Source organism: Dendropsophus ebraccatus, chromosome 12 (genome assembly GCF_027789765.1).
Source record: "Dendropsophus ebraccatus isolate aDenEbr1 chromosome 12, aDenEbr1.pat, whole genome shotgun sequence".
Classification (NCBI taxonomy): Eukaryota; Metazoa; Chordata; class Amphibia; order Anura; family Hylidae; genus Dendropsophus; species Dendropsophus ebraccatus.
The window spans coordinates 64,858,354-64,884,028 of record NC_091465.1 but is presented as its reverse complement, the minus strand read 5'-3'; the positions used below and the strand labels follow the sequence as shown (position 1 = coordinate 64,884,028).

Genomic DNA, 25,675 nt, shown 5'->3' with positions numbered 1-25,675 from the left:
GCAGAGCTGAGTAGTTGCACAGATGCAGCAGAGCTGAGTAGTTGCACAGATGCTGCAGAGCTGAGTAGTTGCACAGATGCAGCAGAGCTGAGTAGTTGCACAGATATAGCAGAGCTGACTAAATGCACAGATGCAGCAGAGCTGAGTAGTTGCACAGATGCAGCAGAGCTGAGTAAATGCACAGATGCAGCCGGGCTGAGTAGTTGCACAGATGCAGCAGAGCTGAGTAAATGCACAGATGCAGCAGAGCTGAGTAAATGCACAGATGCAGCCGGGCTGAGTAGTTGCACAGATGCAGCAGAGCTGAGTAAATGCACAGATGCAGCAGAGCTGAGTAAATGCACAGATGCAGCCGGGCTGAGTAGTTGCACAGATGCAGCCGGGCTGAACAGTTGTTCTGATGCCACAAGGGCGAGTAGTTCTTGCAGAGTTGATAAGACGCAGTGAAGCTTAGTTTGTTAGATATAGCAGGGCTGAGTGAATTTGCCACTTGTCTCAACTTATTGTGACATTAAAATGAGTTATCTGTGGATTTACATAGGACTGCAGATAAACCTACTCCATTATTTATCCCCAGGAGCCAACAATGCTGCTCCATAAAATTTAATGTCAGCTTCAGCTCTGCTACACAGGATAAATGTTCCCAATGGAGAATAGGAGGGAGAATTGGGCTATCATTAACCCCTTCAGCGCTGCAAAGCGTAGAAAATCCAATGTTTCCAGAAAGAAGATAAATTGACCTAGATATTAGCGGTGATAAACGTCGAGCGTGTGGCGGGTGGTGCCAGGACTTGGTTATGTGTATGAAGCGAGTAAAATCCCACGCACCATCGCAAGAAGCGAAGCATATGTCATTCTATATGCAGCAGGCTCGCTGTGTGGGGCTGCGAGTATTTAACAGGAGCTGCGATCTACGAGATGTCACTAAAAAGCTTTTATTTCAAGTTCTCATTTACCGCTAATTATATTAATTATAATCAGCGGGGAGCGGTGTCTTCAAAGTGGCGCCTGCACCTGACCACTGACTCAATGAGGATTCCCTGCTATTCCAGGCCTTGTTAGAGGCTTTAAATACAGGGCCAGAGCCGCACAGTCACATCGCAAAGCAGCCCCGAGAGTAGTAGTCGCTGCAAGACTACAACTACCAGCATGCTGCTGTCAGAACATGCTGGGAGTTTCAGTTTTGCAACAGCTGGAAACACATAGGATGAAGATTGCTGCCATAGACAGTACAGAGCCTAAATTCATGGCTGTCTGTACATGCTGGGAGTTGTAGTTTTGCCACAGCTGAAGACCACAGACATAAACAGTATACAGCTCAAAGCTACGGCCTTCAGGGCTTGCTGGGGGTTGTAGTCTCACAACAGTCAAGACTACTATTATAGTGAGGAACTCAAACCTATGGCTCTCAGGGCATGCTGGGGGTTGTAGTTTAATATTACTTGGATATAATTTCCATAATGATGAACTATATTCCCTGCTATGCTCTCTGGGGACGTGACATACATAGAAGACCAGGGGTTACAACCCTATAGAGTAATGAATCCCATACATTATCACCTCCGCTGTGGTCCTCACATGGGACTAGAGACAATGACATACATAGCACAGCATTAACATTTCTGCCATTACTTTTGGTTATGAGAAATGAACGAGAGAGCAGGAAGAATAGAGACCTGCGTCAATAGGAGCCATGATACATGGGATCAGTTAATATGTAGGGTCCTGAGGGGATTACCCACAATGCAATAGATTCCCTAGAGGATGTAGTTACGGCTGGTGAACCCTCTACCCATCGGCCACCCTGCCGGGCACATCAAGCCTGGTTACATTCGTGATATCTGACCATGTCCCATTCACCCTCCCTGCAGCCGTGACCCAAAACTATCTGTCCAGTCACCGCCATCAGGACTGGTGCTAAGGGAGTGCGGAGATGTTGCCCATAGCAACCGTTCTTGATGAATTTAGGATGGAGCCGAGACGTAACCTAGAAGAAGTATTATTCATTAATAATTCATTTAATCAGGCGCAGACGTGGAGTCTTTATTAACCTGAAGAAGAAATTGTGTCGCTCTGGTTCCGCTGGCGCACCAGACAGAATATAAAGCTGTGAGGAGACGCACACCCCCACCTGTCCCTTTATCATAGGGTTGTCCTGATGAAGTGGCTTTAAGTGTGTGTTCACACAGACTTTATTTCATGCAGATTCTATGTGGAATCCGACCCTTGTTGATTACGAATTTGTATGGCGAAGATGTTTTATTCCTTAGATTTGCAAGCGGTGTCACAGAGATCACATCCTATATGGCGGCTAATAGCGTCGCTATATTACCAACAGCGGATGTCAGGGGAGTGACGGGTCGGCCATGTTACATTTCAATGATCCAATCCTTTTGTTCTCTAGGGATGAGTGTATCATTGAGAACACATGCACGCTCAGCTGAGCTGAATGTGCAGGTATATGGAAAATTTGGAGAGATGGCTGATGGGTGAATAGACAGGGTATAAGGAATATATAAAGACATGCAGACACATAAGTCTGCATAGGAGCTGCATACACAGAACAGTAAATTTACAGATCAAACTCTTGCGTAATTTGTCATTTAGATGATTTTTTAAAAAAGAACCGCTTGCAAAAGTCTACACGCCCTTTAACCACAATGATATAAAAACAAATATTAGACCCATAAGCAGTTTGATTTCTATAGCAATGATAATGAATGCTTTGGCGCGCCTCACCTTAACCCTTAAAGCCTCACGATAATACGTAGACATATGACCTTGTCCCTGACCCTGGCCGGTCCCACTACTCCACTTGCATCCACAGTAGGGGCACGGCGCTCCGTCCACCCTGTTGCGCTTTAATTAGTGTGAAGCGGATCTGGCACATCGCTGGGTGTTGTACCCGCGCTGACAATATGCAGTTATTAAAAAAAGTGTCACCCGTGTAACTTGTGAAAAGCAGCGTCTCCTGTCAGCAGTGGCGTCTGCTCTTTTTTAGAACAGTCTCACTTTTCAGACATGTTTCTTTGGAGCGAGAGCTTGTCACGATTCATCATTGCCGACATACACCAGGTATTGTCATTACTACCTGCCCGCCAGCGGTGGGGGCCGCATTACTGCCGTTGTCCGCACCCGCTGTGTCATTTTTAAGATATAATTCCCTCTAATCCATAATCCTCCCATTATGTTATTTTCCCTGCCCTGCTTTTATAAATCCCAATCAGGCGCTTTACATCCTGAATATTATAGTAAGAGCCATTACTTATAGAGCAGTGAAAACAGCTTATTGGTCTAGAAGACTGGTTGTCACAGCCCCGCCCCTTTGTCTGTATAGACTCATTCTATAGAAATGAGTACATTCCCCTAAAAAGGCATGTTTATCTATAGGGCACCCATCCATACTGGCTCCCAACATGCTATACACGTATGTGGACACCTTCATAGGGGTAATGACTCCTATATACAATCTAAAAACCATGATGCATTGCACACATTGTACACAATATATCCTGGGTGAATCTGTTATAATAATTCCATCCAAGTTAAAGGGAACCTGTTAACATTTAAAATGCAGGCATCATGTTATAGAGCAGGAGGAGCTGAGCAGATTGACATATAGTTTTATGGAAAAAGATTCAGTAGAACAGCAATATATTGATCTGAATCTCTTGTGACCTTAGGAGTTCAGTGGGCGGTGCTAATCAGTAACTGACAGCCTTTTCTGTATGAGTTTAAATATAGATAACTGTCAGTTGCTGATTAGATCTGCCCACTGGAGTCCTAAACTCCAAATAAGCAGAGGTTTGAATCAATTTATTAAACGTTATATTGATTATTTTCCCATAAAACTATATATCAACGTGCTCAGCTTCTCCTGCTCTGTAACATGCTGTCTGCAGAAAGCATTCCATTTTCGATGTAAGAAGTTCCCTTTAAGTTCTTGGATCACTTCACTACTAGGAGCAGGGGTGTAGCTGTAGCTGAATTGGTAGCAGTCACATCCAGGCCCTGGTGCCACAGTGGGGCTGAAGACTCCTCTACTACTCTCGGGTTAGGCTACAGTTTAGGCTAGATCTAAAATGTCAAATAATATCCCTTTTATAGGAACACAGTGCTAAACTACACATCTTAAAGGGGTACTCTGGCGCTGATAGAAAAAGAAACAATCATAAACATAGTTTTTACACCATCCCTCCGGAGTCTATCTCAGTTTGAATTTCCCACTGTTTGCAGATCCCTTAAGCTCCAGTTGGTGTCTTCATTTTTTCTTTACTTCCTGGTTTAGGCTTTCCAATGATCCACTTTGTCTCCTGACTCTGTAAAACTGTTAGATGGCTTACATCTTGTTCAGCCAATCAGAGCTGAGCAACTTGTGTCATCTGACAAAGGGAGGCTGGCTTAAAAGAGCTTAGACCCGCCTCCCTCTTGCTGATGTCATTGTCACAAAATGGCTGCCACAGAACAGCCTGGGGTCAACAGTCATTAGGTAAGAATAAGTTTACTTCACTTCCTGGTGGGGAATTAAGGGGGGGAAACTATAGAGAAGGGGGGCAGATAGGTATTTGAAGCATATTACAAAGTTATATAACTTTCTAATAGGTTTCAATTACTGGGAAAAACCTTTTTGCTGGAGTACCCCTTTAAGGGAAAATTTGGGGTCTGTAGGGGATTGGCAAGCAGCCTAGACCACTGCTGGAGTGTTGTTGGTATGGGTTTCTTAAGTCAGCCCTGAGGCCCATTTTCATTTCTCCCAATGGCCCCTCTTCGACATTGTACAGGTAGAATAAAAGCGGCGCATCGCTGGGAGCATTGCGAGGCATATGGCTTCTCGCGGTGCCAGCTATAAATATGTTCCGAATGAGACACTTTTAATGAGCATTTTTTTATCGCCTGACACCCACCTCGGAAGTCAGGTTTGATAAATGGACCTAATGGTGTGTATGTTACCCTGCAGACTGCACAAATCCTTGTCTGTTTGTATCCGTGTGCCTTGGCTGATTAAGATGTTTTGTGGGCACCAGGGGGGCACTGAGGAGGGCACTAATTCTCTCTAATTATTATGAGGAAGGTGATCTGCTTGCTGCATTATTAACCCGCTTTGTGGTCCGTCATTGGGCATTGATGTCAGGGAGACGCTTTCTTTGTAGGACTTTGCCCTTTTCCTAGGACGACTTGAGCTCTCCGGTTCCCTGTCATCGTTTTTTTTTCCCGATTTTTTTTTTTTTTGTTTTAGGGTCGAGTAAAACTTCAGCTCAAATCTGGCGGCTAATGATCTGTGTCAGTGTAAAGACCTTGGTTAACAAGCTTCCTCTGTCTGACACAGCTACTGCAGAAAATCCTCACAAATGTCAACCAAACTCCCGGCATTGATGCTTCATTATATAGGGCAATGCCGCCTCATCCCCTTCTTCGCAACATCTCGGGCCTCATGGGACAATTTTTCTCACTGTCTCTGCCTGTCACACTCAGCCTAACACCTTCCATGCCCCCCCGTAGACTTGTCTCCAATCATCTTTGTTTCTTTGTTCAGAGTTTACAAAGTAATTTTATTTAATATCGCCGCAGTTTTGGGCAGTCTAGACTATTATAACTTTCCCATTTTCTTTTTCCGTGACTTGACCTGTTCTTCTCTTTGTCTTGCAGTGTTCTCTCAGGAGGTCCAAGCTGAGAACGTCACGGTCATAGAAGGTGGGACAGCGGAGATCAGCTGCCGTTTACACCAGTACGATGGATCCATTGTGGTCATCCAGAACCCGGCCCGGCAGACCCTCTTCTTTAATGGCACACGTGGTGAGTACCAACTATAGCCCTAACCTAGTGTTGCCTTTACAGCCAATGATATATCAGTTCACTGTGCTTAAAAGGATTGTAATTTGAAATAATTTTTCAACCAATAGCAATTTATTTTAAGAAATCAACAGGGGTTGTGATCGCAAGAAGTTTTGCAATATACTCTTTTTATTAATTTTTTTTAAGTTTTGTAAACGAACATTATACATGTGACCAAACTGGTCTATGATGACATTTGGTCTTTTCTGTTAAAAAAAAAAAGAGCCCAAACACAGGAAGTCCCAGTCCTTTGTGTGCTCACACAAGGTAAGACACCTGTTTATCATCTAGGTTGTATACCAACTTTGGGAACTTAATTTAGGCTAATTATATTATCAACGCTGCACCTTACCAGGAGACAATGCTCTTTGTTATGCAACAATTCAGTCTGTATAATGTTACTGTGTGGTTACAGAGGTTTTGGTTCTGTGTGACAGGAGAGCTGACCATACAATGCAAGCACCCCCAGGATTCTCTGCTACCAAATATAGACAGTAGCTGTACACATGTGCAGTAAAGGGAGACACCTAGTGACCATATATATAACATTGATTTAAACATAACGCAAGTATAGAAAAAAAAAAACTGCTTCTGATCACAACTATTGTTGATAAAAGAAAATCCACGACTGTGCCTCTTTAAGATCTCTGATTTCTGTCAGTGAATAGGAACATACTTGGTGACATCTTTAGGCTGAAAACCAGTACAGACCTGGAGAAATGTTCACACTGATTTAGATGCAGAATCTATAAGTATGAAATCCCCATCCATTCCACTCCCCGACCATCTACATGACATGGAATTTTAAGTGCACAGTTATTAAACATGCAAAAAGGCAACGTTTTTTGAGGTAAAATAACGGCCGTTGTTTTGCAACAACAGTCGTTATTTGCCCTTATTTTTACATTGTTGGAACATAGCCAACATGTGCACAGTTTTTATAGCTAAGGGATTGCTACAATGGTATCCAGACTAGACAGAGTAATACAGCATTCATGGAGGATTTTCTAGACAATTATAGCAGACCCTCAGATGTGATATGTATGTACTGAGTTTTGGTCTGTAAGGCTATGTTCACATGCCGCTAAAAAAAAAAAAATTAAAAAAGTAAAAATATGTCAAAGTACAGAATTAAAAACATATTGAAATGGTCATATAAACACAATGGCGGACATTTATGAAGACCGGCGTATGAGTAGACCCCACCCCCTATTACCCCGCCGGATTCACTAAGAGGCGCAAGCTTTACACGTTACTATAAATCCTGTATGTGTTGTAATATGTTATCCTTTTTCATTGCCTCACTCCTTCTGGCAGCTTCTATACAGTGCATTACCAACAGGGGGCAACAATGAGTACAGTAGGAAGCTCCTCCCGTGGTAAAATTAATGTCAATTCTGTGCTCCGCACTGAGGCATGATGGGAGCATTCATGTAAGAAATGTTGATGTGAATCTCAATCATAAATGGAGTCGTCCTTTAAATAGAAATTATGAATGGTGGTTATACTAAAGTGCAGTGTTCAGCCATTGCAAAACTCTAACTCTCATCATGCAGTAACAACCTGTTACTGTGGACGTCATGTAATGATGGGGGTTGGAGTTTAGCAACAGCTAGAAAAGAACAGAATGGGGAACACTGTACTACAGCATGAAAACCAAAATCTAACTCTGATCAAACCCCTTAGGGCTAAAGGCTGCCAGGGCATGATGGGAGTTATGGTTTTTCAACAGTCGGAGAAAGACAGGTTGAAGAAAACTGTGTTTAGGGTACAAACACACACACCATATAAGCAGCAGATCTGCAGCAGATTTGATGGTGTAGATTTGATGCTGTGTTTAGTTATTTAGATCTAATCTGCTGTGGATCTGCTGCGTATCGCAGAAGAAAATACGCTGCGTATACGGTGTGTGTGTTTGTACCCTTAGGGTACAAACCCACACACCGTATACACAGCAGATACGCAACAAATACGCAGCAAATACGCAGCAGATTTGTTGGTACAGATTTGATGCTGTGTTCAGTTATTTAGATATAATCTGCTGCGTTTTTGCTGCGTGTTTGCTGCGTGTTTGCTGCGTATCGCAGCAGTAAATACGCTGCTTATACGGTGTGTGGGTTTATACCCTTATAGTGGAACTACAGAAAGTGGTGTATTCTTTCCAGTCTGACACAGTGCTCTCTGCTGCCATCTCTGTCCGAGACAGGAACTGTGCAAAGAAACAAAGTTATTCTATAGGGATTTGCTGCTGCTGGACAGTTCCTGTCTCGGACAGAGGTGGCAGCAAAGAGCACTGTGTCAGAGTGGAAAGAAAAGCTACCACCCATGTCCTCAGGTTATGTATGGGGTATTACAACTCAGCTCCATTCACCTCCATGAAACCGAGCTGAAGAACCACACCCAAACTGAGGAAAAGAAGGCGCTATTCCTGGAAGAAAGCAGCCATGTTCTTCTAACCCTGGATAACCCCTTTAAGGCTATGTGCACACTGTTTTTAAACTTATTTTGAGCTGTAAATAGGTGAAAAAATAGACCAGGATATGGCTGCTGGTTTACACTTTTGGGCTATGTTCACACATAGTATTTTCAACCCAAACCAGGAGTGGGTTAAAAACAAAAACTGTAGAAATCTTTCCATTATAATTTTGCCCCATAAGTTTCATTCCTGATTTTGGTTGAAAAAATACTGACCAAAAGACTGACAGAAATACTATGTGTGAACATAGCCATGGTCTGTTTTTCCCAGCTGTTTACTCCTCAGAACGAAGCTCAACTAACTGTGTGAACATAGCCCAAGCCTGGTTACCTCGGGGAGTAGCACTGCAGGTAACCTTGGCTGGCGGTTACAGAAGGAGGCGGAATACTAATGCCCCTGCTTCTGATTCCTGGCTGCTCCTTGGTATTTACTTTTTATATTCCAATGTAGATGATTCGGGACCTATTAATTCCAGTGTCACCGCTCCATTACTCTTGGCTGGCATTAAAGTTTCCCCACGTCTATGTATCAGAGTAGATGATAGTAGACAGGGGGACGGGGAAGGGTTGGGGGGGGGGGGTAAACGTTACCATTTACCATAATGATCCCCCCTCGTCTCCTGCGATTCAGGATAATTCTAATCTACTTCTAATTTTATCCAAACATCTGCAGTTGGAATTCAATAGCTGTAACTTCAGCAGAAAAAACTCCAGGAGGAGGAGGAGGAGGAGGAGGGACGGTCTCCAATTTGGAAAAATGCTTCCTCTGTAGATAATCAATGTGGCTTCCTCTGGTTGCAGAATCACTAGATACATGAATGGCTGTGACACCCCCAAACGCCTACTTAAAGGGTTAAAGATGGCAGCCATCGATGCAGAATTGTAACGTGTCCTTTAACACCTGCACTGACGTATAGCAGTATCCATCCTGAGCTTCACAGTTCATAAACAGAATGTCAGGAATTTCAGGATGACAGTAAAGACTGACACACACACAGAACAGTAGTGGGTATAGTTCACTGCAATGGAAGCTGAGCTGCAATACCAGACACAACCAATAGGAAAGTGTGGTGCTGTTTCTGGAGAAAAAACAAACAGCCGAAGCTTGATGCCCCCTATACACAACAAGCATCCTTATAGTTTGTACTGCTTTATACCCTACATCAGGGGTAGGGAACCTTGACTCTGTTGCAAAACTACAACTCCCATCATGCCTGGAAAACCAAAGCTTTAGCTTTTATTGTCTAGACATGATGGGGGTTGCAGTTTTGCAACAGCTGCAGAGCCAAGGTCCCCTACCCCTGCTATCCATACTACTGCCCTTCCTCTGTCAGTCTTGACAGTCTGATCATGAACTAGGAAGCTCAGGATGAGCAGTGCAGCTGGATGTGGGGGAGGACATACCACCACATTAGTAACCCTTAAAGAAAAGACGGAGGTGTCCCACAAAATAAGAGCTCCCCCCTACTTATCACAAATTCAGTGCACATAATACCGCCATGTAGCGCCAATACAAGACTATTGTAAATAATACTGGGTGGTTTTAGTTGTGATCATGTCCTTCTAGTAATCAGATGCGTTGTTTGCCACATATGACCGCGCCATACATATTAAAGAGAAGTCAGCCAGGCCTGTCAATTTTGGCAGCTGTGGTTAGGTGTCTCATGTGTATGGCAGCTTCCCAATTAAAATCATGACAGACAATCTGGGGCAAGAGGCATGTGGGATTTAAAGGGGTACTTCAGCGAAAATCTTTTCCTTTCTCTGTCCGTTCTGTTATATGAACGCTCTGCTGAGCTGAGTGTCCACGTCTGCAGTAGGATAGGGAGAGAGCTGTTTGGTTGACTGTATGTCCAGCATTTAACTGAATCTGTGTGTGAACAATGCAGAATATTTAGTATATGCCACTCAGGGTGTGTGGAAAGCTGGGTGACCTCTTTGATGAGCTCCATTGGTGGTTGTCACCCACCATCAGGACAGTACAGTGAGTTCCACATTATTGATAGCATGCCCACCAGTATATTCCTGTCTGCACTTTTCTCTCCTGATATATCTCCTATCTGTTTCCAGCTTTAAAGGACGAGCGGTTTCAGCTGGTGGAGTTCACCCCTAAACTGGTCAAGATCCACTTGTCCAATGCAAAACTGGAGGATGAAGGCGGCTACTTCTGTCAGCTGTATACGGAGGACACGCATCACCAGATCGCCACGCTCACAGTGCTAGGTAAACTTCACCTGACTGTTGTATTCTATATATCCAGTAGGTTATGGCCATGCAGCTAGTTTGGAAGTTAGAAATGGGGAAATTGGCGTGGATTCTAACTCTAACTGTACAACCTTATTCTTAAAGGGAACCTGTCACCATGAAAATGCTCTGCAATCTATTATAGAGCAGAAGGAGCTGAGCGGATTGATATATAGCTTTGTGGGAAAAGATTCAGTATAACTTATACCCTATTGATTGAAATTTCATTTCTAAAGAGTCCAGTGACAATCATAGGACCGCCCACAGGACTCCAGACCATCAGAAATTTATATATATATATATATATATATATATATATATATATATATATATATATCAATGCTGATAGATTACATAGCTGACAGGTTCCCTTTAATCACTGAGTGTCCTTGTAAGTGTGGTTGTACAGGTTAAAAAAAAAAAAGCATGATGGCTTTCTTCTAAAAACAGCTCCACACTAAACTTCAGGTTGCGTATGGTATTACTGTTATGTCCCATTCAATTTCCTGGAGCTGAGATGCAATACCAGACATGATCCATGGATGGGTATGATGCTGTCAGACATATTTTTTAGAAACCTGTAGAGCCATTCAGGTACACTCTCATGGTAATAGGATAACCATCATGCTTATTCACTTCTGGGTTTTTTGCCCTACAGTTCCTCCAGAAAACCCAGTGGTGGAGGTGAAGGAGCAGGCGGTGGAAGGAGGACAAGTGGAGCTTATCTGCTCTGCGCCCAGGACGAAGCCTGAAGCCACGCTGAGGTGGTACCGGGGCGGCCGGGAGCTGAAAGGTGAGGACACAAGACCCAGACTGGCAGTCATAGTGGCCATTCCCTGGTACCACATCCTCAGCTCTGCTATGTGTGCGCTCCACTATACCTCAGCGGAGTGGCTGTGGTGAGCGCTGTAATTTAGTATGACATCCCGGGAGACTGTATGTATAGTCTAAGTGGTGTATGTATTATTTATGGTGAGGGTTTTGGCTTATGTAATAGCATGTCACTTGAATTTATAGCCGCAGCACCACAGTGATGAGCTGATAGATTGTGTGGGATTCATGAGAAGAGACCTCCAGGGATAGCTGTCCAGCTGCTGTATCTAAGATAGTGTATCTAAGCCTATGGCCTAAAGACGAGATTAACAGAAACATCAGCTAAGCAAATAATACAATATAGTATAGTCAGTACTCAGCAGAGTGTATCACGCACATTGGGCTAAGATACGTGGCTCAACAGAAAATATCACATGCCATGCTAAGGCATAACAGCTTAACAGACAGTATCACATAGGAAAGGCTTAGATACAGCAGCTCTGCAGACATCACAGATGATAATCTCTGCTGAGCTTCTGTGTATAAGCCTGATATATGTGATATGATTGCATATCTGCTGTATCTAAGCCTATTGTGTGTGGTACTGTCTAGTGAGCAGTGTACTGAAGGCTGTTATGTAATGCTACCTGCTGGGTTGGTGCATCTAAGCCTAACAGGTGTAATACTGTCTGCTGAGCGGCAGCACCTAAACCTGTCAGACTGTCTGCAGAGTTGTGTATTTAAGCTGTACATGTATGATACTCTCGTCTGTATAGTGTATCTAAGCTATGCATGTGGTACTTGCTCTGATGAGCTATGTATTTAAGCCTAATATATCTGATAGGCTTAGGGTCCTATTACACAGAGCGATTTTTAAGACTAAGCGATAAACGATCACAAATGTGAAATCGTTCACCATATTACACAGAGCGATAATCGTTAGTTAAGATCATTACTATGATTGTTACTGCGATTGTTACTACGATCGTTTATTCCTTCTGATCCCAGCAAAACAATGTACAATGTGCAATTATACTGAACGATTAGTGAACAAATACGCAACTTGAGCGAACGAATGTGGAATTACAGCGAAGGCTTAGCGAACGATTAACGATAATTTTAGGTTCAGATCTAAAGGCCCTATTCCACGGCCCGACTCTGACGAGTAAACGAGAGCTATTAGCTGAGATCCCCCCGCTCGCTGCAGCCACTATGCCATGCGGCAGCAGCGAGCGGGTGAGTCCAGGGAGAGCTGCGGGGGGGTCTGCTGCCACCACTCCTATTCCACAGAGTGACGGCAGCAGATCGCTGCTATATAAGTCGTTTGTCTTTCAACATGTTGAAAGACAAATGACTTCAACGTTCATGTCGGGTGATTGTTGCCTCTTATTCCACTGGACAATTATCGTCCGTAACGGCCGATGTCGTCAGTAACGGCCGGTAATCGTTCCGTGGAATAGGGCCTTAAATCAACGATCAACGAGGTACAAACAATTTTTCGATCGTTGTCTGCAATTACACAGAACAATTATCGTTTAAATTCAAACGATATAACGATTTTCACACAATAATCGTCCTGTGTAATAGGGCCCTTACTGTATATACAGAAGCTCAGTACATAGTATCACACATATGAGGGTTGGATACATGGTACAGAAAGTATCAAATGCATGGCTTAGATACTGTAAAGCTGACAGTATCACTCATGTATGGCTACAGTCCTGCAGGCATGTGACATGACAGCCTTATGTATAGTGAATTCAAGTAGTGCATATGATATTTTCTGCTGAGCCATGTATCTAAGGGCCCTATTCCACCGGACGATTATAGTTTGCATAATCGTTAACGATTAACGATCTCAAACGACTGCTATTGCGAAAGACCTGAAAACGTTCACTCATTCCCATGGAACGATAATCGTTACTTATGATCGTAATTGCGATCGTTTTTCTTCGCTATTTCTTCGCTATTGCATTCGTATCTATTGCGAACGACCGAACGACGTCTTATTCAATGCGAATGATTTGCGAACGTTTTGTGAACGAGCAACGATAAAAATAGGTCCAGGTCTTAAAAAAGCAATCAACGATTTCTCGTTCAGTCGTTAATCGTTAACTGCATTTCAACCGAACGATTATCGTTTAGATTCGAACGATTTAACGATAATCTGAACGATAATCGTCCGGTGGAATAGGGCCCTAAGCCTCATACTGTATATCTAATAGACTCTGCTGAGGTTCTATATAAGCCTATCAGGCATGTTAGGCCTAGCTACATGGCATAGTAGAGACACATCACACATGTCAAGCTTCTGTATAAATCTATCATGTGTAATGTCTATAGAGCGAATGTATCTAAGCCTGTATCTCAGCCCTATATGTGTAATACAGCCTGCTGCTTTGGTATATCTAAGCCTATAAGCTTATTAGCTGGTGTAGCTAAGCCGTATGCTTTTATGTGATGTATCTAATCCCTGCATGCATGACAATGGAGGAGATTTATCAACCATGGTGTAAAGTGAAACTGGCTCAGTTGCCCCTAGCAACCAATCAGATTCCACCTTTCATTCCTCACAGACTCTTTGGAAAATGAAAGGTGAAATCTGATTGGTTGCTAGGGGCAGCTGAACCCGTTTCACTTTACACCATGTTTGATAAATCTCCCCCAATATCTGCTAGGCTGAAGTATCTAACCTGTATATGTGTGACGTGTATATGTAGAAACTGCTGAGTGTACTGCTGAGCCTGTGTATCTAAGCTGTTGTACCTGGAGGGTTTGTCTGTTTGTGATACAGGACATGTGAGACTTGAGTATCTTGTTATTATATTTGCACTGCGGCCCACAATCCCGGCCATGTGATCCACGTATGTGTGTATAGATGATAATATACTGTTTGTATTCAATATTTGCTTTAGTTTATATGTGTGATCCCCTGACAGCGCAGGAAGCGTATGTTTGGATGTATATGTATGAAGCCCCCTGAGTCTGTGTATGTTGGGCATAGTGTTGTGTCCTCGGAGACGTAGAGAACGCTGTGATCAGCCTTTTCCCCGTTTCACAGTAGGATTTTCCCCCCTCTCCTTTGGGCCATAACAGTGCGTAGACGTTGTGCGCAGAGAACTACAAGTGCTCGGCCTATGATACAGACTGTATCCGGGACTCATTGTGGCTGCGGGGTGATAGAAACTGCAGACAGGAATATTGAGAATTACAGCAGATAAGACAGTGGCGGCGGCGGCGGCAGCGGCGATGTGTACAGCTATAAATAGGGAGATATATAGGGTGTCTGCTCCGCCGCGATAGGGGAGCCAGATAATGAAGGGAGAGATGCAGGAGGCCGATAGAGAGCTAAGCCAGACACTCCACAATCTCTAGATTACCAAACACATGGAGCGTTCAGTGCCAGCGCCCTGCGATACTGGCGCTGCCCCGGGAGCTCTAATCCCCCTGGCAAAGTGCCGGAACGCACAGTGGGAAATCACACGCTAGCGCCCAGGCCCACACTCTTACAAGAAACGGCTCAGGTTCTTATGGCCGTCGGAATGTGACATTTGTATTGGGATATTGGAAATGATTCTGGATACAATAAAATAGAAAAGCTGAAGAAGAAGATGATGACCTTTCCATGCATCCCAATCTATAGCGCCCTCTATAAAGAGGGCAGAGAACTTAGAACAACTTGTGACGTGAAAAAAAAAATGACAATGTGGACAATGGCGCAGCTGACTCCAATTGAATCCGATTGAATGAGTATACTGTAATGCTTCACCTTCCTCAGCAGGTAAATGTGGCCTGCACACATGATCTGCTCATTGACGTCAAAGAGAAGACAATCCTTGAAAAACTGATTGACCTCTAGATGGTTAGAGAAACCTCAATAGACAACTGTGTACAGGCAGGACAGCGTCACGGAGGTCCCTGTCCATTCACCTAGAATCTCAGTATGATCCAGATATGTGTTCATAGGATTCCCCTTCCACCTAATACATCAATATCTACATCCTGTCTGGCATGATGGATGTGTGTATGTGAGGACATCGATGTGTTTGGTCATTTAGATCTGCTTAAGGTCTCAATGAAAACATGGCACCGGGCAGGAGTCTGAAGGGCACAGGTTGTTATGAGAGTCTCTCAGCAGTGCAGCCTCAGGCTTCAGACAATCATATCTCAGCATTGGGGATGTTACTAGTAATTATGGGGCCCTATAGTAAAAATTGGGCTTGAGACCTAAAGACAGGCTTCATATAAATGCAATGATCTCGGTGATCAGCACTCATTTTCTGAACCTTCACAAGGCTCATTCAGGCACATGACTGGACCTCTAGGCACAGGGTGATGTACGTGAGATAACGTTAAAGGGGTACTCCAGCGGATTTTTTTATTTTTTATTTTTTCAAATCAACTAGTACCAGAAAGTTATACAGATATGTAAATTACTTCTATTTAGAAATCTCAAGTCTTCCAGTACTTAGCAGCTACTGGATGCCCTGCAGGAAGTGCTTTATTCTTTCCAGTCTGACACAGTCTGGGCATGCTATATATATGTTACACACACATAATTCATTTAAGGCCTTTTTATGCAGCCAAATTAGCCAATACGCAATCAGCAAACAAAAGAAAAACTTGTTTATTGGTTGTTTGTATTTTTTTAAGCACCCATTCAAATTACAGAAGTAATGCACACAGTGATAGCACAGTACAGTCATGTCACAATACAAAAGTAATGAACACAGTGATATTACAGTACAGAAGTAATGCACACAGTGATATTATAGTACAGAAGTAATGCACACAGTAATAGCACAGTACAGAAGTAATGCACACAGTGATAGCACAGTACAGTCATGTCACAATACAGAAGTAATGCACACAGTGATAGCACAATACAGTCATGGTATAATACAGAAATAATGCACACAGTGATAGCACAGTATAGAATTAATGCACACAGTGATAGCACAGTACAGAAGTAATGCACACAGTGATAGCACAGTACAGAAGTAATGCACACAGTGATAGCACAGTACAGTCATGTCACAACACAGAAGTAATACACACAGTGATAGCACAGTACAGAAGGAATGCACACAGTGATAGCACAGTACAGTCATGTCACAGTACAAAAGTAATGCACACAGTGATAGCACAGTACAGAAGGGCCGGAGCGCGGCAGCAGGCTTGCGTGCAGGCCCGCATGACTGGGCTGGTAGGCTGGCCTGGTCACGTGCTGGGGAGCCTGGGGGCGGGGGGAAGTTAATAAAAGGGTCCGGCTTCCCGCCTCAGGCTCAGTTGATAGATTAATAAACAAAGCAATGTCAAAATACAGGCATAATGCCCACAGTGATATCACAGTACAGCAATGTCATAATACACAGAATGATATCACTATAATAGGACAATGTGCAAAGTAATGTGACCACATACTACTATACAGCATAGAGTAATGAAAACATACATTATGTCACATACAGGTATGCCGATACTATGATGTAATATAACAGAAATAATGCTTTACTCTGCAGAGAATATTACACGCAACAAGGGTTCCATAGAGTGGAACTGTACTGTATACATTTATACATTGAGCACAATCATAATACTGTATGCAGTCAGTTCCCCCTAGTGGTGACCTCAGGCAGACAGAATTTTATCATGTAACTCTAGGCAGGAGATTTGGAGCTGTGATGACTAAGAAATAATAAAATATTTCGATTAAAGATAGAAATTGGTTCAGGATTACGGACACATCTATTATTGTTGCACTCAAGACACCCTAAAATACCGGTAGCTTATAGTATTTCTGTACAGTTAGAGACTCTGACAGATTAGCTCTAAGCATGCAACATGGCTACCTACGCTGCATATTGGTAAGTAACACATGTTAGTTTACGCATGAAAGGATAATTCTGCATTAACTACATCCCCCGGGGCCGTTTTATTCACAGCATAAATGGAATGTGCGTCTTCTTGTTCGGAGACCTGTGGTAACGGAGCGCGGTGGTAACATCGATGGCGGAACTCTTTTTTTTTTCCTTCTCTTCCGTGAGATGATCACAACTGTGATAAGTCAGAACCACTCAGAAAGAAGATTGAAATGAAAGCCAGAAAAAGCCACCACCACACAGCGCCGCGTAAAAACTATAGCTTTCTAAAGAAAGAAAGAAATACAAGCGATTGAGGCCTCCGACTAAAAAAAGGTCGCGTTCGCGGACTGAAATGCTAATCATTAATCTTAGCAGGCAAGATGGCCGCTCCCTGTGGTGACTACTGGGCGCTCATGTTTATGTATTACACATATTTGTTTAGTTTCGGTGGCAGTCTGATATTTAACCCATTAATCGACTGATATTTGACCCGTCTCACAGGATTAATTACTTCCTGTCAAGAAAAATTAAGATGATTGCAGAAAAGTCACCGCGGCTGCCGGCGGATAAGCTAATTTCAAGGTTAGGTAATCTGAGTGACTGGAAGTCATCGGCTCCATTGTGTGATTTCCTTATCCCCTTTATCCGTGTATTTGACAGCAGTTTGTACCTTGTGACCATACTGCGCATTTTTTATTTGACCGCCATCAGTGCGATTTTCAAGCAGCACAATGTAGGTCAGTGGTGGTCATCCAACGCTAGAGAGACACAGGCAGAGGCTTACACTTACGCTTACACACGTAGGTGTAAGCCATAGAACCCCTATGAGGCAGGGTAGTATAAATGTAAACATTACATTGCGATGCCCACTGTATGGCGGTATTATCACACTATATGATGGTATAGTGTGTGCAATGTATGACATTATGATATATTAAGGCACCATATATGATACTAATATATGACAAAGTTTACAACTTTAGACTGGGTTCACACAGCTTATGACAACAGCACAGAACGGCCGGTGTCAGTGAAGTTCATCCCAGCCAGTAATGCAGTACCTGCCGGATGAACTTCATTTCATTTGATTTGAAATGGAGGCACGTTCGGGTGTGCCCACAAATAACCATAGCCGACAATGTAAAGTGCGTCCGGAGCCGGACATGTCAGTTTTCGATGCGGCCGCAATGAATCCCGGCCTGAGTGTATACTCTGTGTATACACTCCAGGCAGGATTCTACAGTAATTAATGTATTTGGCCACTTCATTAAATAACATCCGTGGTTGCAAAACTGCCCTATAGTGATAATATTTGGCTACTGTAGGACTGTTTTATGGTAAAACTTGTGCACTGTATGGAACTATAATACATTAAAGGAGTAGTCCAGCCACAACTAAAATCTGGTGTAGGCAGTGCTTGAGAGGGAACCTAATAAAGAATGCATACTTACCTGTCCCCATGCACCAGCAGCACTGCATCACCGATCTCTGACCCCCCGTCAGCCTTCCCCTACTCCTGCTCCTGCAATGTCACTACCCGGGCTCAAGAATGCCCACTTAGCCAATTAGAGACTGAGACGGGACACTGCAATGACTGACTGGCTAAGCAGGTACTCTCCTCCGGTTTGTGAGATAGCAGAAAGCTAGGAGAAAATGGATTCTGACAGCTGTTAGAGATAGTGATGCAGCACTTTTTTAATGTTCCCCCTACCCCCCTACCTGCACCAGATTTTTTGCTGTGACTGGAGTTTTCCTTTAAGGCACTATATATAGTATTAGCTTGCCATTGCATGGCATTAGTAAAGTTGCAAATATATTATTTGCAACTGTACTATGGCACTTTATGATGTTGTAGTTTGTGCACTGTATGACACTACAGCAGGGCCTAACTGCCTATCTGGCAAGTCAGGCAAATGCCATATGAGCCGGTGTGCTAAGTGGTCCAGTCTATGAACAGATTGATGCCTGGTTTTCCCCAGCACTGCACCCTCCCTGCACTCATAACATATTAAGAAATCCATCAGATTGGGGTCCTGTATCCGGCTTATTGATGGACAGGAATCTTAGGTGCAGGGGTCCTGCCATCTCCTGCTTCTCTATTACAAGGTTCATCAGTCAACAACAACAAAAGCAGATGAGAATAGTAATGTGTGTGGTGTGTCCTGCTGACTGATATGTGTAGTGAGAGTGCTAGATGTATTGTCAATAGTATATGTCCATTGTATTTGAACATTTTTACAATTTCTAGAATACCAGCCCTTTCTTCTAGGTGCCTTGCTTAGTCTGGCCTCTCCCCATTGACCTGTCTGGCACGGGTGACCCCGCCAGGAGAATTAATCCCGCCAGCTTAGCTCATTGGATCATCAAGGCACGCAAGCTCCCTCACCACGTCAAGGTGAAGGCACCATGAGGGAGCCCCTCCACCCTAACCCGATTACCCAATCCTTACCCAAACCTTAATTTACCTGTCCTTTGCTAACGCTGACTCTCCTGGCACCCTTCCCAGCCCAGGCCTGCCCCAGCCCCCTAACGCGGACCCTGCCGACACACTTCCCAGCCCAGGCCTGCCCCAGCCCCTTAACGAAGACCCTCCCGGTGCCCACCCCAGCCCAGGCCCACCCCATTCTTCTTTTTCCACCTCCTCTTCTACTTCTCTTCTTCTCCTCTTCTTCCCAGCCCTGGCCCATCCCAGCCCTTTAACGTGGACCCTCCCTGCGCCCTTCCCAGCCCAGGCCCGCCCCAGCCCCCTAATGTAGACCCTCCTGGGACCATTCCCAGACCAGGCCCACCCCAGCCCTCTAACACGGACCCTCCTGGCGCCCTTCCCAGCCCAGGCCCGCCCCAGTCTTCTTCTTCCTCTTCCTCCTCTACTTCTCCTTTTCTTCTTCTCCTCCTCTTCTTCTCTTCTTCCCAGCCCAGGCCCACCCCAGCCCCTAACACGGACCATCCCGGTGCCCTTCCCAACCCAAGCCTGCCCCAGCCCTTTAACGCGGACCCTCCCATTGCCCTTCCCAGCCAAGGTCCACCCCTGTCTTCTTCTTCCTCTTCTTTTTCTTTTCCTCTTTTTCTTCTCCTCTTCTTCCCAGCCCATGCCCGCCCCAGCCCCCTAACACGGACCCACCCAGCGCCCTTCCCAGCCCAGGCCTGCCCCAGCCCCCTAATGCGGACCCCTGTCACCCATAGCCACTAATCACAGTTTAGCTTTCATTTTACCAGAGGTGATGAAAACTTTAAAGCTAAGCTGTGATTGGTTGCTATGGGCAAAAGAGCAAAAGAGAACATTGGTACTGTAAGACAGCTTGATAAATCTACCCCACATGTTCTAATATCCAGTCTGTATAGAGCAGCACAATCTGCCATTGAGGAGGCTGCAGACAGCCCCATATTACTCTATGGTCCAGATTACAGAGCTATGTATGATCTGAATGGCAGCAGCCTGTAACCTGTAGTGTTATATGGTCAGGTCTTGGAGATGACAGTTTTTTCTAACAGATCTCCATGGCCGCCATTACTAATGTCCTCTATGTCCTGTACAGATAAGTCTGATAAATGTCACCTAGTTACATGGCCGCCTAACATGACCAGTCTCCCCCCATGATCAGTGTCCTCTCCGCTGTCCTGTGTGCGGTGTGTACCAGTAATACTTACCAGTAGATGTTCTGGGATGTACTGGGATGCTGTGCCGTCCATCAGGCGTCTGTGAAATGGCAGAAAATTGCCCCTCAGTAACCACAGCTGCCACCAGACTTGTTTACCGCTACAGTGATGGTGGCAGTTGGTCGCCAGCCTCATCAGCCAATTCAAATCATAACAGTCTGTGATTGGACCATGACTGAAGTAGCTTTATTATCAACCAGTTATCTTTAACACACATACAATGTACTGTGCAGCAGCTCCAGTTGAGATGCAGCACACAATAAATTGGCCCTGTGTAAAGGCTTATCTACTTCCCAGTGATATGCTATTACATTTTGCAATAGATTTGTTGGGTCCATGTTATTTTTTCACAATGCAGCATGCTGTAGGTATATGATATATTGTGGCTGTTTATTATTTATAAGCCCATGGACTGATGAGTAGGCCATAGATTGTATCCATGTTTCCCAGGACTCTCTAGGGCTGCATCCAAATTCTTCAGCCACCAGTATTCAAATGGCAAGTGATTGCTCTGGAGCATGCTCGAGTTGCGCTCATCTCTAGTAGCGACCTTTAACTTCAGCTCAGCTCCCATTTAAGTGAACAGGTTCTGATCAGTGATTGATGACCTATGCTGTGGAAAGCTTATCAGTTTATTTTGACAGAAACACCCCATTAAAAAATGTGTAAAAACACCCCCAAAAAAACTTGTACAAAAATGATCAATAGGGAGTTTACATGGTGAATTTCGCAGTGAAATCTGCTGCAATACTCAATACCATTATAGTCTATGGCTCTACATTCCTTCTGTGGATTTTCATCCTGCTGTGAGAATGTACATTTAGCTGCCATGCCTGTAACAATAATAAACAGCCAATGCTTACCTGCCTGCGTTCCTCCCAGCTATCTCCTGCTCGAGGCTCAGCCGACTGTACACTGTCCCGCCTCAGCCTCTGATTGGTTAAGCGGGCCCTCAGCGAGCGGGGTCACAGAGACTTGAGCAGGAGCTTGCCAGGGGTAAGCATTGGCTGTTTATTATTTGTACCGACACGGCAGCTAAATAATTTTCGCAGCCGAATGAAAATCTGCTGCAAAAATGCAGGACCATTAGACCATAGTGGTACTGGTGAAACTTGCAGCATGAAATTTTCTGCAAACTCACTAAGTGTGAGCACACCCTAAAGGGGTTTTCTGGTTTACCCAGAAGGCAGGCCCGGTTTCTCCGGTCTTACACACCATTTAATATATTACTGGACTCTATACCCACTTTAAGTCTGACACCCCCTACTCCTTGCCATATCCTACTTTAACTCTCAACGAATGCCCCTTTTTATCTGTCAGAGCACAAGAAGAAAGGAAACAAAATTAAGAACAAGAAAGACAGGGTCATCACCATTTATTCACCATTTCATTATATATCTTTTTTCTATATCACGTTTAGCCTCCTATTCATATTTCACCTTCTTGACCCAGGTCAAAGCCTCAGGCCTTCCACCTGAACCCCCTTAAACTATCGACAGGCATACCTGATGAGGACCCCAACTCTCCCCAGTCCATATCCAAAAGGGACCCACCGTTCTCCGCTTAATTGCGGTAGGGTACCTAACTGGATTTCCCACTCAAGTCTACAGAAAAAATCTGGAGTAAAAAATCTTGTAAAAAATGATCAAGGGGGTTATCAATGTTGTTGTTATTGTTGTTATCAATGGAGCTGCAAGTCGGCTCTTGACTTGCAGCTCCATTCATTCTCTGTGGAGCAGCCGGAGAAAGCCAAGCTCAGCACTCTACTCTTTCTGGCGGCTCCATAGAGAATTAATAGAGCTGCAGGTCACACACCAACCCGCAGCTCCATTCATAACAAAGGAGCCAGGGCGCAGATCTAGAGATCCTGTGGAAAGGGGACAAGTAAGGTTAAGGCTGGGTTCACACACAGTATATTTCAGTCAGTATTGTGGTCCTCATGGCAGCCAAAACCAGGAGTGGATTGAAAACACAGAAAGGATCTGTTCACACAATGTTGAAATTGAGTGGATGGCCGCCATATAACAGTAAATAACTGCCATTATTTCAATATAACAGCCGTTGTTTTAAAATAACAGCAAATATTTGCCATTAAATGGCGGCCATCCACTCAATTTCAACATTGTGTGATCAGATCCTTTCTGTGTTTTCAATCCACTCCTGGTTTTGGTTGCCATGAGGACCACAATACTGACTGAAATATACGTAGTGTGAACCCAGACTAAATCTGAAAACCCCTTTAAACATGTTTAACATAAACCAAACAACAAGTGCGCCTCTGCGCTCTCCAATGCCAGGGCACAATTTTATTCCCAGTCCGGCCCTGCGCTTCAGCATATAAATGCTATATTAATTGGCATGGAACTAATAATTGACACTTTTATAGTAAGATTTGCCTATAGTTTGGCAGTATTATGGCACTGTATGATGGTATATTAGCTATGCAATAGGAAATTAATATTATATATATGGTAGTGTTATAAAGTGCATAATGCTTAGTCACACTTTTAGGCTATGTTCACACAATGTAAAAATAAGGGCAAATAACGACCATCTTTTGATAATGACGGCTGTAAATTATCAAATGATCATGAATGTTATTTACAGCCATCATTATCAAAAAACGGACATTATAGTAAAGGCTTATAGTGATCATGCATGGCTGTATGGCAGTATTATTATATGATTGCAGAGCATGTAGAGGCTGCACACGGCCCTCCTTCTAATTCTTTGGTATAAATGAAATTGTAATGCTGCCATATACTGCATAAATAATGCTACAACACTGTGCCTAAAATAATACAGCCATGCTGTGCCAAATAATACTACAACCATTTTCTTGAGCTACTTTCATTAGATATTTCTAGAGAGAATATTTAGTATATGGTTTGTGGGTCGGGGTGGGTATAATCCACTCTTATGCTCATTTCAATAAACTTTATTGACATAATCCTCACTTCTTAAAGTCGCTGGTTCCCAGAAACCTAATAGAGAGCTCTCTTTTACCGTGCGTTTCAGCCTCTGTGACCCTTTTAATCACCCACCGTGAAACAGATTTATAACCTAAATGATGTAACGGAGTCTTAATATTATACATATGGAAACTCAGATGAAAGCGCGGAGCTGGTGGTGTGTGCGCCTACAGCACAGTATACACAGAAACATGGGATTTTTTGACACAAAATATTAGATTTTTGCTCAGCTCATTGCTAGCCTTGGGGAGGACTCACAAAACATTTCATTTGATGTTTTATTTCTTTCTTTTTTTTCACTTTCTAGGAGTTACCAGCAAACAGGAGAACATAAAAACTTTCAGCATTACGAACAGCATTCAGATTTCCGTGGAAAGGAGGGATCACGGAGAAATAGTCACCTGCGAGGCCTCGCACGCGGCTTTAAAGGGACAAAAAAAGCAAACGCAATACGTGTTGGACGTCCAGTGTAAGTGGTGAATCATTGAATTTTGTCTTAAAGGTCAATCCAATATGGAATTGCTATTGGCATGTATGGATGTATGTTAACATCAAGGATATTCTAGGCCAATGTTCACATCAGCACACAGGAATTAAAGGGTTTTGCAGAGCTATTTTACTTGTCCTCTGTCCACAGCATGAGATTGCAGGGGGGTCCAACGTCTGTGCACCCCAGGGATCTTTAGAATGGCTCCATAGTTTTGAATGAAGACACGGGCTTGATCCGCCGCTCCATTCATTCTCTTTAGACGAGTGCTGTTCTTGGATCTCATACTTATCCTGTGGGTAAAGAACTACTAAAAATAACTCAGCAAACCCCTTTAAGGTAGCCATACAGTCAGCCAAATATCCACCCTATAAACATTCCAGTGTTCTCTACAGGGAGCGTGGGTGGTAAACCACAACCAGACAACTCTGGTGTCTGCTTATCCCTCCAAGAGCAAATGGGTTAGATGTTGAAAATCCAGCATGTCCAACCCCTCAGATGATATTGCTAAGGTGTTGGGAAGCCAGATACGCCTTATACTTTAAGCCTAACTTGCTGGCATTGGAGAGTTTGGCCAACTTTAGAATAAGGTGTATGGACACCTTTAGGCTATGTTCACACGTAGTATTTCCGTCAGTCTTTTGGTCAGTATTTCTTCAAGCAAAATCAGGAGTGGACCTGACAGGGCAAAATTATAATGGAAAGATTGGCACGGTTTCTGTATTTTCAACACACGCCTGGTTTTGGTTGAAAAAGGACTGACGGAAATACTATGTGTGAAGATAGCTTTAGACTGCAAATCTTGGCTTCTACTGTAAAGGGGCTGTTGGCGAAAAAATCCAAAGTCCTGGTACCAGGGCACCTCTCTGAAACTCTGACACAATCACTGAGGTTTACCTATATTAATTTTATTAATATTTATATTATATTCATTTTACCATACACGACAGAGCCATCACACTCAATTTGTAATCTAAAATTGAGGGAAAAAAAGAAATAAACAAGCAAAGAAAGGGTAAAATTGTATATATTTATATATCACACTATTACAACTATTAATTTGGGGATACACATAGGGGATAAATGTGTGATCCAGCTTCCTACAGGCGGTCAGGCATATACACTCCAGTCTCTCTCTATGGGGATGTTGAACTTAGCCAAACACTGTACCAAGATTGTGGTGGGTCCTGGAGTCAGACATCTTGTGATCACTTATCCCCTATCCTGGCACAAATATGTGTAAAAATCAGCTTTCACATTTTTTATTTTATTTTTTTTTTTTTTAAATAAAATAAAATAAAAAAAAAAAACATTTTATTGTGCAGCATTAT

The 25,675-nt window shown here is 43.5% G+C and overlaps 1 protein-coding gene across 1 annotated transcript in view; it reads left to right on the top strand.

The window, feature by feature from the left end:
- The window catches only part of CADM4 (cell adhesion molecule 4), a 277,306-nt gene that overhangs the window by 227,837 nt on the left and 23,794 nt on the right, over positions 1-25,675 (top strand). The window contains exons 2-5 of the mRNA XM_069946938.1: positions 5,647-5,793; positions 10,378-10,530; positions 11,210-11,344; positions 24,165-24,326. Of these exons, the coding sequence (XP_069803039.1) occupies positions 5,647-5,793; positions 10,378-10,530; positions 11,210-11,344; positions 24,165-24,326 (597 nt within the window). The remainder of the gene's footprint in view (positions 1-5,646; positions 5,794-10,377; positions 10,531-11,209; positions 11,345-24,164; positions 24,327-25,675) is intronic.